General features: G+C 32.3%; 1 protein-coding gene across 5 annotated transcripts in view; it reads left to right on the top strand.

The window, feature by feature from the left end:
- Positions 1–1,083: 1,083 nt before the first annotated feature.
- The window catches only part of LOC123556536 (protocadherin alpha-11-like), a 31,934-nt gene continuing 14,865 nt past the window's right edge, over positions 1,084–18,152 (top strand). Inside the window, exons 1-2 of one of the 5 annotated variants that reach the window (XM_045347315.2) lie at positions 1,084–1,503; positions 14,459–17,250. In XM_045347315.2, the coding sequence (XP_045203250.2) occupies positions 14,557–17,250 (2,694 nt within the window). In that variant the 5' untranslated portion in view covers positions 1,084–1,503; positions 14,459–14,556. Of the gene's footprint in view, positions 1,504–6,476; positions 6,496–8,697; positions 8,988–14,458; positions 17,251–18,152 lie in introns of those variants that run through there. The other 4 variants (XM_045347312.2, XM_045347314.2, XM_053542768.1 and 1 more) reach the window with 4 other exon arrangements.

The raw sequence follows: 18,152 nt of genomic DNA, 5'->3' as shown, positions 1-18,152 counted from the left end.
GACCATTCTTCCAGGAGGCAGATACCAGAGTGGTTCAATTAAGGTTGAAGATGTCATCACAATTTAGCTCATATTTATTTTATATAAACTAATTGAATAGATCAAATAAATGTTATTTTGTCTACATTGAAGTAATCTTGAATTGTATCTCTTAGGAAGTAACTTATAAATATAAAGGTGTGAAATGAATAACTTTTCTTTAAAAGGTAAAAGATAGCAGCTGTTGAAAATTTTCATATTAATTGCAATTTCATATTATTTTTAGGTGTAACTTTAAGGATTTTCCATACATCTCAGTTAGTTCCAATGTGTATTTATCAATTTATTGATCATATCGTCTTCTCATTAATATTCATGAGGCATCCGTAAAATGATTGGTTGTTAAAATTATCAATACTGGACAGATAAACATGTATTGCCCAATCAGGTGCTAGGCATCCCAGTCACTATCTACCCAATATCACTACACTGTCTCAATATTGCTGTTAAATGTACTTGTAGTAAAATAGGGCCACTACAAAAAGTACTGATATTATGCAAATTTAAACATCTTTCATTAAATATTCTGACACATTTTACATTCAAAGATTTCAAGGTATTATGAATATTTATTAAAAATTAGAACTTATTGAAATCAATTAGTAATAACATCATATTGAATTTATAATGTTTCAAATAAGATCGCTCGCACAGTCTCGTATTTCATGGTTTTGTGAAAAAAGAACTTGATGGAATTTATAATTTTCAGAAGTATTCTAAATCAGTTTAATTCAGTTTCATTAAAATTCAGTGAGCATATGACAAAACTGTGTCAAAGATTATTCGAAGATTGTTATCAAATTTGTTGAAGCAATATTTTGTTGTTTTAACATATTGTGTGAAACATTTTTTGATAAAATCTTGGGTTTCCTTTTGTTTCTATTAGATTTCAACATCTTTATATATCTCGTTGTAACATCTTCGTCTTTTCTTTCCTTTAATCATTAGGATCTTCCAATCAGATAATATAATACTAGCGACCTATGAAGTGGAACGCTCGTTCTTGTATAACGTTAAAAATCGTTGACAAAAGGTAAGGTAATAACACCGTGGTCACTGTACCGCAAGCCTCAAGGTGTTTACAATTCGCTATAACGTTATAGTAGAGATCAGTTGTAAATGAGACAGCTATTTGATAGGATAGTGTACTGAGTTATACGATACCCTGAATTGGATATTTTTGCAAATCGGACACGAGGGACCTACTCAGTTTCGTTATGGACGTGACAGAGGGCAGCATGCGTTTGTAATTAATATAATGGATTAATGATTAATGAATATATACAAACAAAACATTGAACAGGATATTGAAATTTCGTTGAAAGATATTTTTGATGTTATGAAAACGTGAAATTGTGAATTTTGAAGAAAAAGTTTCATAAAAGAAGAGTAAAATATATTGTGGACATAATTTACATATGAGAGGAGTGTTTCTGTTGAAAGATTTGGATTAACTAAGGCCTGGTAAATATAAAAAAAATACTTTATTGGTAGTTTTAAAAAATAGAAAATTATGTAATTTTAAGAATGTTTATGAAATGGCAGTTAAGATTTTGATTAGTACAGAGTATATTTTCAAACTTGTGTTTATATATACAGCTACAGGCAAAAATGAAACTAAAATGCTTAGTGTGTATAAATTGCAGTTATTTCATACTAGAAAAGACAGGTGACATAGAAAATAGTGCAAGTTCTAACAGTCAGATCGCTAAAAGACATAAGAAATTTGACACAGTTATTTACATGCAGGATGTTTTATCAAATCTTAATCATGCATATGTGGTTATTTTGTTCTTCTAAATATATTCTTACTTTTAGTTTTTGGCCTTATTCCATTGTATTGTCTATTTGATACCTATTGTTTAAATGGGTGACTATATGTCTTAAGAATTTTGTTACGGAACTCTTCAACAGTTATTCATTCTGTCAGACCTTTTTGAACTTTCTGATTTTACACTAGACTTGATTTCATATAGTTTCACAATGTTTGACTTTAAGAAATTGTGGTCTGTTTTTCTGGACTGCTGCAATAGGATTGTCCTCGTGTTTTCCTTAACTAATATACTTGAGAGCTTTTGCTATAGAAAGAAACTTGTGCATAGAAAATTGTGCATTTAATGTCTTTTGTTTTTCTTTAACATAGATGCCTCTTCCATAGCAGAATGATGCAATTTTTGGTCAAATAATAATAAAATATATCAGTTATTATTGGTTAGCACTAATAACATAAATAAAAAAAAAAGTATGTTCTTTTTCAGGAACTGTTCTTCTTTTTTTATTTTAAGATATTTTATTGTTGTTGTTTTTATCAGAATATATGACAGAATTCTTGAATTGACCTTTCATCACATATAGCAGTTGTAAAAATGCAAAAAAATAAATATCGGGAGAATTCTTAGAACAGTTTTTTTTTACTATTCGGTTGTTGAAAATGCTTTATGGACAAAAATATAACAACAGTTTTAAGAAGAAGCACACAAAAAATAAGTGATTGACAGATGAGCAAGTATCACATTTTTAGGACATCTCTTTGATGTTGTTATGTTACCTGTATACATGTAGGAAGGTATGATGAATTTCACCACAAATCAAGATGGACATGTGGACAAAACTGACCACAATAGCTTTTTTGACTGCCACTGTCCAAGGGATGTCATATGCATTTGTGAAATCAATAAAAACACACAGAATTGATAGATGTATTTATTATCTATGTGTCGATTGTTCACAAGTTAGGTATCCATCATCAGAATTCCTTATTGTCAATACAGATCATAAAAATTATGTATCTTTTATCACCTTGCATGTTTAAGAATTTCTGCTGTTTGATTGGCTGTCAAAAAAGTGACAGGGACAAAGTTACAACTTATTTGAAAGTACGCTTTTTCTCTGGTCTTCAGTACTTTTTAAGAAGTAAAATAGTAAATAAAAAACAACAACAAAAAACAGATATCTGTCCTCTTTTTTTCAGTGTAAGTAAATATGAGATAATTGTTTTATTTTGGTGTAAGGTGGAAATATCTTCATCTGAATTACTAACAGATGCAATATTTTTTACAAGTGGGGTAGCGACGACACCATTGAAAATATAAGAGTGTTCATGTGTGAAAGATATTTTTATTCCTACATGTAAAACAAACCAAAATTTCTTTTTATTTCATGTTTTGACTAAATTTTAACTAACTTTTACCCATTTTACAATTTCTTTGTAGTGAAAATGATATTTCTATGAAAATACCAGATAAATTTCACATTGACATATTCCATTATAACCCAGTGAAAACATGTAATAAATGATGTATTAACCAGAGATATGTTTTTTTTGTCATGACTAATCATGTTTTTCCCTACATTTTAATGAATTTACATTGTTATTATTGAGGACTACTCAACACTATGTCATGATGAGCAAGAAAAAATGTAATTGTCATTTATGATTTAATTGTAACAGCGCTATAATTTTGTATTTATACCTCTCATGAACAGAATACTATTTTTACACGGCTACCAATGGATCTTCTTACAGATTTGATTTTATCAAATTCTATCAAAATTATTAAAACAGAACCTATGGAAGACATTTGGCAACAACATGTAACACACTAAGTAAAGTGAACAATATATTTATTAAAACTGAAATTGAAATTTCATTGACATAAAAGTAACTTATTCAAAGTATTTTTTGAACTGAAAAGTGTCAGATAGTGTTACCAGTATATTTAATATTTAACAAGAATAAATTGAAGACAATTTTATTTATATCTTACAAACAGCTGACTTCACTTTCTTTGTCAAAATGTCTGTAAAAAGTCGCACCATAAATGTTTAGATGTTGTTAAGTTTTATTTAAACAGTTAAGATAGATGATTATGGGAGGTAGTTAAAAAAAGGAAGACCTTTTTTCTGTACAGTTTGTGCATTACATTTGCATAAGGAAATGATTTTGACAAATGCACAGCTTTAGTTTTATTTGCTTATAAAGAATTGAAATGGTATTCTGAAAATTGTCCCAAAGCATTAAAGACCATTAAATTTTAAAATGTCCATTTTTGATAGGTTTTATATTTGAATAAATCATGCATTAAGTGACATATATGCACTGGTCATTGTCACTGTAATGATGCAGTTTTCATTGTGAAAAATGCACAAGCATGCTTTACTCTGGTACATTTGTCATCTTAATTTTAAACCTGTGTGACAACTTTATTTTAATGGGTTTACCATATTATAATTGTCAATAAATCATGGCGTTAATCACATAGCTGTTTTGTCATTTACATCACTTTTGATAGTAGCCAATGGGCATTTTTTCGTACAGTTTTGAAAATGTTTATCTTTTTAGAAAAAAATTAATAACTAGTTTATGAAATGAAGTTATGAAAGAATTGATATATGAGGTAATTACTGAAGATAACCATCTGTTTTTGACAAAGTTATGACATATCAATTATTAGCAAGACAAAGTGACCCAGCAAAACAGTTTTTCAATATCGTACTTAATAAAAAGAGTAAAAACAATGCTGGAACTAAGATGAAAGTTTTAGTAAGTACTTTTCATTTAAAGATTTGGACTCTGAAATCTTAGATTATAATTATTATTACCTGAAAATAGGTTCCTTAGAACAAAGAGGTAATTAATACAGTCAAGCCTGCCTTAAACAGCCAGCCAAGGGAACAACACATTCTGCTTGTGTAAGGCAGGTGGCTGCTTAATTAGACAAGTTGAAATATGAACAAAATGTCTGTTAGTGAAGTTAGCTGACTGGTCGCTTAAGGCAAGAGGCTGTTTAACACAGGTTGCCAAGAAGGCAGGTTCAGCTGTACTACATAATATTTCAGATATCAGAATAGTAAATCTTTTTCTTCCAGACTTTTTTTAAATGTGCAATTCACATTGTGATTAGTTTGGCAAAGAAAAGAGTCAGAAAACGAAATGACAGTGGCAAGTTAATAATTTGCAATAACCTTAAAGTGAAAAATTTACAAAATTGTAAAGAGGACAGATTTTAACTGTGCACTAAAATTACAACCTGAAGTGAAGTGAAGCAAAACTGAAATGGTAATAAATATTAATTATCAACAAAGAGTCACAAATGATATATGATATTGTATATTCTATTACAGATTGTTGTGTTTATAAAATAGAAAGCATTAGAGCATTTAATTTCTTATTCTTAAGTACAGGTTAACGGCTTTGTTTTTTAATTGTTGGTCTCCTGTACAAATTATAGGAGGACAATCAGCACAATTGTGTAAATGCAAATAAATAACAAAAACTTATTTTAAAGGAAAATTTGAACACTGATTTAACAAAGTTTCAGTAGCTTTTCTTTACTTGCGTTTGCACAATTAGGGTTTTTGGAGAGTCGGCGAGCCCATGAAATTATAGGGTTTCAGTGTGGGCACTAACCCTGACCTTTGGTGCAAACAATGTCGATTCTGTTTCTTTGCTGTTTGCGGTACCTCATGTGTACATCCTATTGAAAGATGGGGTGAATTTTTTCATTCATAAACTGATGTACCATTTAAACATTCATACAGGGTAAAATTTATAGTTGTCACCTTCATTCCCATGAAATGGACGGTCACTTTTTTCATTCAGTGGACAATGCTTTTTAGATTTATGCATCTTGAAGTACAAATCTTATGTCCATCAATCTTTACTTCATTTCCTATAGACAATTAGACCTTTATAATAACTTCTTACGAAGGAAATGCTTTGCTTCTGAAATAGTTACCTATAAGCTAGATCACAAAAAAGTATGTTTTTTAAGAGGCCATGTCAACTTGTATTCCTTTTATGAAAATATATTCAGACAGTGTGTAGGTAACAATTAGGAATAAAATTAAATTCATGTAATAGATTTTTTTTTATCAAGTGGAAAACAAAAACTATATACCTAACATTTGATTTACATTTATGAAGTCATGATATCCCACTGTTTCAACCTCCATATTGAAGAGTTTCCAGCAGTGTCCCTCCATTCTAGAGAGCATGAATGGAGTGCCAACAAATATTTCAGTATTGATATTATGGTATACATAATGTTTTGAGTGTTATAAATTATACATTTGACAGTTTCTTTTTACATTTAAAAGTCTTAATATCCCACTGTGGCAACCTCTATATTGAAGAGTTCTCGGCAGTGTACCTCCGTTTTGAAGAGCCTGACCATAGAGAGTGACAACAGAAATATTTTAGCAGTGAGATATGGTATATTTGAACAGCAAATGACTGTATGATAGACCATGATAGCTGTAGTTATCCATCCCACAGTAGTTTTACAGGAATTTGTCTCTATTTTCAAATAATTTCCTTTTGACCTTTCCCCAATTTATTGCAGTACTTTTCGCTACTTGTAACTTTCCTTATACGTTTGTTTTGAATTCTGAATTGGACTGTTATTGTTGAAGGATTCAAAATTTTTCGCAAAAGTTGGATTATGCAGAAAAGAAGTAACTTATATTAACCACTTGTTTTGATGAAATTGAAATAAAATCTCGCTACATTTTAATAAATGCGTTTTCTGATTGAATGATTTCAGCTAATGTAAATTATTATGAGAAGGTGAACATCATTAATTTTATGCTCAATTTATTACATTTACTAGTAACGAAATTCTTTCACTTTCACCATAAATCAGATTTTTTTAATTTCAAAATTCAGAGTCAGGTGAGAAAATCGCTGTATGAAACTTGGTATTTTTATCGTGATTTATTCAAATTTCATAGAAATCCAAATTGAAACTCGACAGTGGTTGCGACCCATGCTGCTTGTGTAACAAATCTTAGATGAATGCGATTACGATAAACAAGTGCGACTTTGTTCACGGTTTACTTGTAATTTCTTGTATGTTAACAAGAACCATTATGTCTCTGTTTTGGCAGATTTTGTTAAACATTGCAAAATCTAGTGTGCTTTTTTGCCCTGACTGTATGTCAGACTTGTAATATTGTCACATCAAGTTAGTTTGTTTTTTTTTACCAGCAGGCACTTGCTTAGCTCTTGTTAATTTGAATGCAAATTTTATGGGTTTTTTTGTTAATTTTTTGTTTAATATGATATTATTTTCCTAACTTCGAAATTCACATAAAGGTGGTAAAATCTTCCAAATGCTTTGTCTTTCTATTTCTCTAGGAAAAATGGGGTAAAAATTTAGTCAGATTTTGAGAGGAAATTACATTTTTTTTCTCTTTTTTTTGAATAGACAATAAAGTTTTTACAGTTAGGTCTTAAAGTTATGTGTTAATGTCCAAAATTTAAACAGACACATTCTGATATTTGTTTGTTATTAGTTTTTGTTGACCATTTTAAAATGACTTAACATTTTTTGACATAATCAACACTTTTCTTGATTACCTTTTTTTAAACCAATCAACTTTTGATTTGGTTGACATCTAAAATTGACACAAGTATTGAAGAGGATTCTGATTTGTGACACAATTTTTCATAGATTTCAACAGTTTTCCTAAATCCTCTAATTCAAGGACAGTTTTCCTAAATCCTCTAATTCAAGGTATCCATATTTTCCTTGAAGTCTGAAAATTGTGACAAATTTTTGAGATTGAAATTATCCAACAATTTAAATGCTCTTTTCAAATTTTCGATTTAAACTATTAAGTTTTGATTAATATCATAATCTTGTTCAGGTGCTTTGGGTTGTAATGAGATTAAAAGATAATCTTAGTTGATTAGCTTCTTGTATTAACCAATTATAGATTTACTGTATGATTCATGCTGTGCAATAAATACAGTAGGTGGAAAAGAAAGGGTTTTTATCGTATAAGGGAAGGTTTTTTTTATGGTACGAGAGGAGGGGATTCAGTTCTAATGGAGTAAGGAATAAAATGTAATGCAAATTATGTTGCTTTGAGTTTGGAATATGTGTGTATTCTCAGTTTAAACATGGTCAGTTTTCTACAGAATTTTCATTCAACTTGATTATCGGCAATTGCATTGTTTTGATCAGTCCTTATGGGAGTGAAATGCACTGTTACAAAAATGGTAGGTTTTTCGATTTGCAGGTTTTTAACCGATTATGAATTTTCCGTTTCTGTTACTGTAACTTTCGTTCATTCAAATTCTGACATGATTAAACAGAATATTGCGTTAATAATGCATAACGAAAGATATCACCTATATACTTCTTTTCTATGCACACTGTTTCTTTCAACTTCATTGTGTTAAGTAAATCTTAATATATCTTAATATACATGTTTTGTCATGACATGGTTTAAATATTTTGCTATGTAATTTCTGTTTAAATATAATATTTTAGACCTTTTTAACAGTTAAGCAGACATGTCCATTAAAATGTTTTTTTAAAAAATGCTGACAGTGACTTTGTACTTCTATTTCATGAAAAGAAATAACTTTTCTTTTTTTAAAAAAAGTATAATTTACTGTTCTTAACTGTAAACTGCAAAATTTTGGGAATTATAAAATTGAAACTGCATTACTTGTATCAGATATCATGAAAAAAACAAGAAAATCTGTGTTAGATAGGAAGGTGGGTCCGATATTTACATCCCTGCAACGTAACATTAGAGGTATCGTCATAAAGAAAACGTAATAGAAACCTTTTGATTTCTTCTTAATTTGTGCTTTGATTCAACATGTACGCTTTTATAATTCAAAATTTATTTTTACAACAACAGGGAAACTTTCTGTTTAATGTTAACTTGTATATACGATGGATATTCGTGAGATGTAACAAGAATTGTGGTAAAGTTTACGATTTACATGTGAACCTTCCTGGAGACAATGTACAGATTTAACAAGATTGTTGGCAATTAACATACTTGTAATCATGACTAATTAATGTGGTCATTATGATATAACAAAGTTGTGACAGGAATTTTATTTCTGAACTTGTTCCATCTCAGTTCGTGCCGTTTTTAATTTGGACTTGACTTTATGGTAAAATTACTGGATTTTGTGTCAAGAGGTAGTTGATTTAAATAAGTATTTGAAACTGTGCTTTTCATATTTTCTGTATTTTGTTTTCATATTTTTAATGATTTTGTGATTTTTTTTTGTATAAAATTTTGTAAATTTTACCACTGCATAAATTTTATGCTTTGTTTCACTTACTTGTAATGGTAAACATGTATCATAGTATTATAGATTATGAAAAATTACTTCATTTAAATTTGATCCCATAAATTTATAACAAATCTGTCTTAATTTTTTATATTGTTTAAATGTGATTATTTAAAGTAAGATAAAAATCTTTCATCTTTAACTTTCCTTCGATCTTTACTAGATGCATCACTGTCGTATAGTTATGAAATTATGTGGTTATCAATCATGTATGTTACATGACAGATGGGTTTGCGTTACTCTACAAGCGGTCCAAAACGTGTACTTTTTGGGCTCTTCAAATCGCGCTGCCGACATTCAAGTCGACACAACACAGCTGGTACTTGAAATTTTATCAAAGTCATCAGCGATAACAAAATGTTTGTGTTTCAAAGTATTCCTTTTTAAAGTGGTTGCTTTTCCTTAACATTTAAAAAATGGTATTGCGATTTTTTTTGATTTTTTTTAATCTCCTACCAAGTTTCATTTGATGTGCCTGTACAAGATTTCTTTTTGGCTCTGGATACTGCTACATGCTCATGAAAATGTTGGAATTAATTGCGTAAGAAAAATGTGTTAGATTATATGCTTAAGATTCAGCTTAATAATTTCAAATATCAATAACTATTTATTGTATACATTTAATAAAGATATGCATCTCTAACCACCTCGATAGCCTAGTGGTAGAGTGTCTGCTTCGAGTGTGGGAGGTTGTTGGTTCGATCCCCGGCCGTGTCATACCAAAGACGTGAAATATGGTACCAGTAGCTCCCTTGCTTGGCGCTCAGCATTAAAAGGGAAACTGGCCTCTTCTCTCATACCCTGGTGGCGATGGATTCCATCAGGAATGAGGTGTCGCGAGTGATTGATCTAAGTTGTAGAACTTGCTTCATAATCAACCTAAAATAAATTATGTATAAACTAAAGATATGCACCTTTAAAAATGTTTTTAGAAAATAAAGGAAATTATCAGTGAAATGTTTAACAGCAGTAGCTTCAAATCACTTCTCATTAAAGATCATTTTTCAATTACAATAAAATACTGATATTGTGAAGCCTGAAGATGATGAGTAAAATGATCAAATTATCCAGGATTTTTAGCCTTAAATTACCCTGCTAAATTTCTAAAATGGACTGGTCCATCATTGAATTTGGGCAGTACCACTTATTATTCAAAGGGATGTTCACTGAAAATTTACCAATTGAATAGCAAATACAGTGCAGATCATGCAGCATGCTCTTGGTCTGCACTGGTTGCAAATGCAAAATCACTAGCGGCCAGATTAATGATCCAGACAGAGAAAATACAAAGAAAACAGCCGGGGACTAATTAAAATGCTGGAGTCAGCGCTGATGATCAAGCTGTGTTTAACTGTAACATTATAGAGCATTTTTTAAAGTTATTTTTGACGTCTAGTTACATAATTTCCTTTGAAGTAGTTTATTATTATTAAAAATACTGTGTTATTAAAGACATTAATAGCAGGAATCATGGTAAGGTAAGATACAAGATACTGCAACATGTCTTTAATTACTTTTATGATAATCTTACTGCATGATACATAATATTACAACATCAAGTTTTAATAGTCCATATATTCCTTTTTTTTCTTTTCAACAAGAAAAAGTATGCAAATATGGTAGGCTAAAAACTGTACTGTTTTCAGTGATATTGACAAGTGGATTATGGGAGATATTTTTCTCAGATTATTGGAATTACCAGTGCATTATCTAGGTATTATCTGCGATTTTCCACCACCACTATAGACCCCTAGGGTTTTACGGTGATAGATTTAAGCTTAGTTTTTTATTTCTGGTGGTGATTTTATTGGTTGATAATGATCTCCCGTAGAGATGATGTTTTATTTTCATAATTTTTGTAATTAATTGGATATAAAAAGGTATTTTAGTGTGGATTAGTTTTTATTAATGTCTCAGAAGAACCACATGTCATAAGTTTACGCCACAATATTTTTATTAATGTCTCAGTAGGTTTAGGCCTCATGGTTTTTATTCATGAAAGCCCGTATCATCGATTTAGCCTGCTTTCTCAAAACAGCCCATGTTATGAGTCTTGGCAAAATAACTTTTTATGCCCCCAGCATCTACTGATGTGGGAGGCATATAGTGATTGTCCTGTCCGTCTGTCCGTATGAGGTTAACCATGTAGTCTAGCATCAATACCCCTAACTAGAATGACTTGATACTAATGCAGATGTAACCTGTGACCATTCCTCAACGCCTGACCTCAGTTTGACCTTGACCTTGAACTTGACCTCGTTTTGGACTTAGGTTGCTTTGTATTGACAAGGATGCCACCAGGGACATCAAGCGTTTATTGAACGCAGCTCCTTGTTTATCATTGTTTCAGGAGTCCTTTATAAACAGTTTAAGGCCATTTGTGAGTGATCAAGATGTTTGTAGGTTTTATAAGGACCTGCTGGAACAGTACATGTAAAAAATATTTAAAAAAGAGTAAAATATCAGAATTTCATAATGTATTTATGCGACAGGTCAGATTGCCTGACCTATAAATATTATGCTTATTTGAAAAGAAAATGTTTTTGTATTGCTGAACTTTTCTGACACACAAAGTGCCTTTTAATTTACTCAGTATGGATTCTGTGTATTAAAACATGTGTATTTATTTTGCCTATAATTTTTCATACAAATGTTTAAGAAACAATCTTATTTCACATTGATTTCATTGCAAATAGAACTTTATTTAATTATTGACTTTTACATGACAGTCTTTCACCTTAAGAGTACAGGGGGCGTAAAAGCATACAATGTGTGTTATAGAAGGTGAAAAACGCTATTTTATTATTCCCTGTAAGATATTTACGTGACACTCATTCTAAACGCCCATGGATCCATTTATCGATGCAGATTTTTATGGAATTTTCTCATGCAAAAGGAGAAATAGTTATTTCTGTTAACTGCAGAACCGTTCGGTTCCCATTCAGATGGCTTTAACTTAACATTTTACAATTTATGTTTCAGCATGTAATGGAAAAATAGAATATATTTATGCCATTGATAATTCATTTTCCATTCCTTGTTAGCTCAACTGAGCACGAAGTGCTCAAAGGTGAGCTTTAGTGATCGCCCTGTGTCCGTCGTCCGTCCGTCCGTCGTCAACAATTTGACTGTTAACACTCTAGAGGTCACATTTTTGGCCCAATCTTAATGAAACTTGGTCAGAATGTTACCCTCAATAAAATCTTGGACGAGTTCGATATTGGGTCATCTGGGATCAAAAACTAGGTCATCAGGTCAAATCAAAGGAAAAGCTTGTTAACACTCTAGATGTCACATTTTTGGCCCAATCTTAATGAAACTTGGTCAGAATGTTACCCTCAATAAAATCTCGGACGAGTTCGATGTTGGGTCATCTGGGGTCAAAAACTAGGTCACCAGGTCAAATCAAAGGAAAAGCTTGTTAACACTCTAGAGGTCACAATTTTGGCCCAATCTTAATGAAACTTGACCAGAATGTTAATCTTGATGATCTTAAGGTCCAGTTTGAATCTGGGTCATGTAGGTTCAAAAACTAGGTCACCAGGTCAAATCAAAGGAAAAGCTAGTTTACACTGTAGAGGCCACATTTATGACCATATCATAATGAAACTTGGTCAGAATGTTAATCTTGATGATCTTAAGGTCAAGTGTAAATCTGGGTCAGGTGGGGTCAAAAACTAGGTCACTAGGTCAGATCAAAGGAAAAGCTTGTTAACACTGTAGAGGCCACATTTATGACCATATCTTAATGAAACTTTGTCAGAATGTTAATCTTGATGATCTTTAGGTCAAGTTTAAATCTGGGTCAGTTGGGGTCAAAAACTAGGTCACTAGGTCATATCAAAGGAAAACCTTGTTAACACTCTAGAGGCCACATTTATGACTGTATATTCATGAAACTTAGTCAGAATGTTAAACTTGATGATCTTTAGGTCAAGTTCGAATCTGGGTCATATCAAGTCAAAAACTAGGTCACGGGGTCAAATCAAAGGAATGGCTAGTTAACACTTTAGAGGCCACATTTATGACCATATCTTAATGAAACTTGGTCAGAATGTTAATCTTAATGATCTTTAGGTCTGTAGGTCAGGTGAGCGATACAGGGCCTTCATGGCCCCTTGTTTTTAACCTTGGCCTTAGTTATGACCTTGACTTTGCACATCTTGAAAAATATTGACCTTTAGCACGACCTTGACATGCCATGGCTTATTACATTGATTATATCATACTGGTATATTGACCTTTGGTATGACTTTAAAACTTCAAGCATAAAAGCAGAAGTGTCTGGGGTGACTTTGGTCATCTTTGTAAAAGGAAATTCAAAATCTTCCTTTCATCTGATTTTAATGTCATGAGACCAATTGTTCAATTTTTATCATCATTCTGTTTAAGTGATATATTGGATATTGAAAGGCTTATACCAATATAGTATCAATAACAATAATTATGATTGGCCAAAGGGCTTCTCTTCAATCACAGGAACCTCTGATCGCATAAAATACAGACCCCAGTCTGTAATTCTGTTGTGAGCACAAGTCCAGGATTTTCAGTTGACTATCAAAGTATTGATTGTAATTTATATGATATCTAAATGAGGAAAGATATTGCTGTAAGATTTTGTCACCGTTGGATTATCTTTTATTATGTACACCTGTCGATGGTTTTCACACGTTTTTCAGCTTTTGGATCGCAACTTGTATAAATGTCAATCAGCGTTATCTCTCAGATTTGTCACAAATCCCTGACTTTTGTACAGATTCTTAACTCACCTCTTCTATCTTTTGGTCCTCTTAGTGATTGTGGAGTTCTTCGATTGTTAATGGTAATCTACTGTCCGCCGATTTGTTTATGCGGCATGATTAAGAGCAGATACAAGTAAAAGGATGCATTATTTAGTTATCTTTTTCACAGGTTTTTGCAATAATATAGCAAAACTCAATGCGTTTTATCAAGAAGTCATTCCGATGTTAAGATTTTCTTTTCACCGTATAAGAGTGAAAAAATCTTAGTAAGAAATCATTGAATTTTTATGGAAATTGTTTTCTTTTGTATAGTTTGATGGATGGAAATTTTTCCGTGTAGATGAATTTAGTAAAAGTGGTGTGAAATAGATAAAGTAGTATATCATCTGGCAATCTGTCTCAGTTTTATTGAAAACTGGACTTTAAAAAGATAACTTGACTTTATAACTGTATCAGCGAATGTGGAAAGATTTTTAGAATAAACAAGTTACTTTCTGTGTGACCAGTATGATTTGTTTTGCAGTTGTTTTAAGACTGAAAATGATTGATAATTTAGAAAAATATATATTTTCAGGTGTGTGATCTTCTGAGAAAGTTTGGATAATTCAAAAGAGCTGAAGACAGAGAAAAAATGAGATAAAAGTTTCGTGAAAAAATACAGAGGGTAGCAAAATGAAGAATATATACAGTTCATTGTATTCTTCTTTTCTGCTCTGGATGGTTTCCATGGTAACGTGCCAGACTCCAGACACTCCTTTGACACAGATCAACTTCAAGATTACTGAAGAGCTTGAAACAGGAACTCCCATTGGGAATATTGCCGCTGAATCAGGACTCGGAACCGGAAATGGATATAACTTCCAAATTGTCAAGGACGATTATTCTATTGTATTTTTGAATAAGACAACTGGTGAATTAACTACAGCTAAAGTCATAGACAGGGAAACTATCTGTAAAAATCAGAAAACGTGTGACATTCAATATGAGGTTCTTACCAATAAAGACGCAGATATATTTTCGATCACAGTTACTTTGAAAATAATTGATATAAATGATAATACACCAACATTTGATCCGAGCAAAATGGTGTTGAATTTATCAGAATCAACTCCAGAAGATAAAAGTTATCCCCTAAAATCTGCGATAGATTTAGATACGGGAGACAACAATGGCATTACGTCTTACAGATTTTCTCCTTTCAGTACACCTAATGAAAGTTTTGAAATTCTCATTAATAATGACAATAGCAATAATTTAGGTTTGAGTTTAAAGTTAATTAAAACACTGGATCGCGAAAAACAAAATAAGTTTCAGTTACTGATATTAGCGGAAGATAGCGGCACACCTATCAGAACAGGTACTTTGACAGTAGATATAAATGTTATAGATGAAAATGATAATAAACCGAAGTTTGATAATGCAATACTGAATATTACTGTAACAGAAGATATTGCTATTGGTAAAGGAATAGTAACGTTAAGGGCCGAAGATGCCGATTTTGGTAAAAATGGTAAAGTTGCATACGCACTTGCCGGGCAGCAGGAAAATTATATTTTAGAACATTTCGCTATTGATGAGATCTCGGGCCAGCTTTCTGTAGCCCAGAAACTTGAATACGAACCAAATAATGCACATAAAACAATTTACATTGTTGCCAGTGATCAAGGATCAACCCCACAATCTGCAACAGCAACTGTTTATTTGACGATCGAAGACATTGGAAATACTGCACCTAAAATCAGTCTGATTTTCTGGGCAACGAAAATTTCAGAAAATGTTATTCAAGTGTCAGAGAATTCAAAAAAGAACACTGCAATTGTTTCGGTTAATGTTGAAGACACGGACTCAGGAGAAAATGGACAAGTTTCATGTAATTTGTACAACACTTACTTTGGATTAGAAAGTGTTTCAAATTCTAGAAATAGCTACAAAGTATTTGTGCAGCATACACTAGATCGTGAATCTATCGTTGAACATAATGTGACTGTTTGGTGTGAAGATGGTGGTGGCTTAAAGTCAGAAGTAGCGTTTTTAGTTAAAATCAAAGATGAAAATGACAATTCTCCGATATTCAGTACTTACGTTTATCAAAAGTCATTTGAAGAAAATAATACGTATGGAGCCGAAATCTTGACTGTAAGTGCTTTTGATAAAGATGACCCTGAAGAAAATGGTCGCATTTCTTATTTTATTCATCCTGACAATACAAAAGAATTTGAAGCTGAAGAAAATACTGGCGTTATTCGTGCAAAAGTTAAACTAGATCGAGAAGCATCTGCTGAGAAAATTTTTGAAGTTATCGCAGTGGATCACGGAAAACCACCGAGGTCTAGCACAGCAACGGTTAGGCTTGATTTGATTGATATCAATGACATGAGACCAGAATTTACTCAACCAGAACTCTATGAATTCAGAGTAAAAGAAGGAATGGAATCCAATACGCAAGTAGATCAAGTCACAGCTACTGATGGTGATCAGGGAAATAATGGAAAAGTTGTCTATTATTTACCTGACAAATACAAAACTGGTGGCATATATGCAGTTCCCTTTGACGTTCTAGAAAATGGAGAAATCAAAACCAATATGGAACTTGATCGGGAAAATAAAAGTATCTACAATTTTGAAGTCGGAGTTAAAGATTTCGGTATTCCTTCTCTGAATAACACAGTAAGAGTTGTTGTCAAAGTGGACGACATAAATGATAATGTTCCAGAATTTATTTTCCCATCTGCTGAAAATAATAGTATAATAGCTTATAACGAAGTTTCAGATACAGCGATATCAACATTAAATGCAAAAGACAAAGATGTAGGAATTAATCAAAAACTTGTGTATTTCATTTTAGAAGGAAACAATGAAGGTATTTTCTCCCTTGACCCAAATTCCGGGAAACTATTCATCGTGAAATACATTCATTTAACTGAAGACAAAGTGTATCCTCTTTCAGTATCTGTTTATGACAAAGGCCAGCCACAGTTGTCAGTGAAAGAAAATCTTTCAGTAACACTACGTTATACCAATGTTACCCACAAAGCTTCAACTGGGGACGGTGCAAGCAAAAGTTACGTAATCATAGTGGTAACTGTTGTCTGCATCACGTGCTTATTGTCTGTCACAATAATTACAGTGATTTGCCTTATCCGCAGGAAAGACATTCACAAGTGTGGTAAAAGTGACACTTTATCAAAAGTCAGAATCCCAACCTTGCGCAGTACAAAGCCATCTGCCCCACCACAGCAACTTGGCAATGACAAAATCTATCCTGAAGCAGTTCAATCAAAGAATAAGAAGGAAGTGAGTTTCTCATTCGAAGATGGCGACAGCTTCTCGAGCAGTGACAACAAGGTTATGACAGCCAAAGAAAAGGTTTGCATTTATTTCTTTCTCTTAAATCTTATTGTTTCATATTTATCAGCATACGGTAACATAGAAACATTCAAATGCAACAAAACAGTTTGCTTATCTGAATCAAAATTCTATTTTGAAATAATAAACTGCCTGTAACTGCAGTACCATTTATTATTCGAAGGGGTGTTCACTGAATATTTACTGACTGAATAGTAAACAGTGCAGACCATGATCAGTCTGCACAGATGTGCAGGCGGACCCTTACAGAAGCAAGCCTCTGTGGCGTACATGCTGCGTATTTGCTGTGTATATGCCGCGAACACAGTAGTACGCCAGAGGAGTACATTTTACATACACCGCATGCCGCGTACATGCCGCGTACTATTTCGACGAGTACACAGCATGTACGCAGGAGGTCACTAGTACACTTCAAGTACGCAGCACAGACTCTGAAAATTTAAGGAGTACACTGCATGTACGCAGGAGGGACTTGTACAAGAAAATAGTACACTGCATGTACACTGCAGATACTTCGAAATTTATAACACTTATATTTAGTTGCATTAAAGTTGTTTCCCCTTGATGCAGTTACGCCATTTTCTTCAGATGTTTACCAAATTACATGCTACAAAAATTGATTTATTTCATTGAAAAGTAGATGAAGAAAAGCATACTAATTTATTTGATAGCATCAATCTACATTATTTTGGTAAGGGTAAATACTTATTGATGCATGTCACTTATCTTTTTTCTGTTTTTTTCTGTCCAAATGATCAGCATTTGCATAAGAAAGTTGGTGGGGTAAGGAATTTACATTATCACAGCAGTTTCGCCACAAGAGTACACAGCATGTATGCAGCAGGAGTACACAGCATGTACGCCGCAGGACTCGGGCCAGGAGTACACAGAATGTACGCCGC

This window comes from Mercenaria mercenaria, chromosome 5, assembly GCF_021730395.1.
Source record: "Mercenaria mercenaria strain notata chromosome 5, MADL_Memer_1, whole genome shotgun sequence".
In the NCBI taxonomy this organism is placed as follows: domain Eukaryota; kingdom Metazoa; phylum Mollusca; class Bivalvia; order Venerida; family Veneridae; genus Mercenaria; species Mercenaria mercenaria.
Note: the sequence above shows the minus strand (reverse complement) of the source record. Positions and strands in the feature narration are given on the sequence as shown.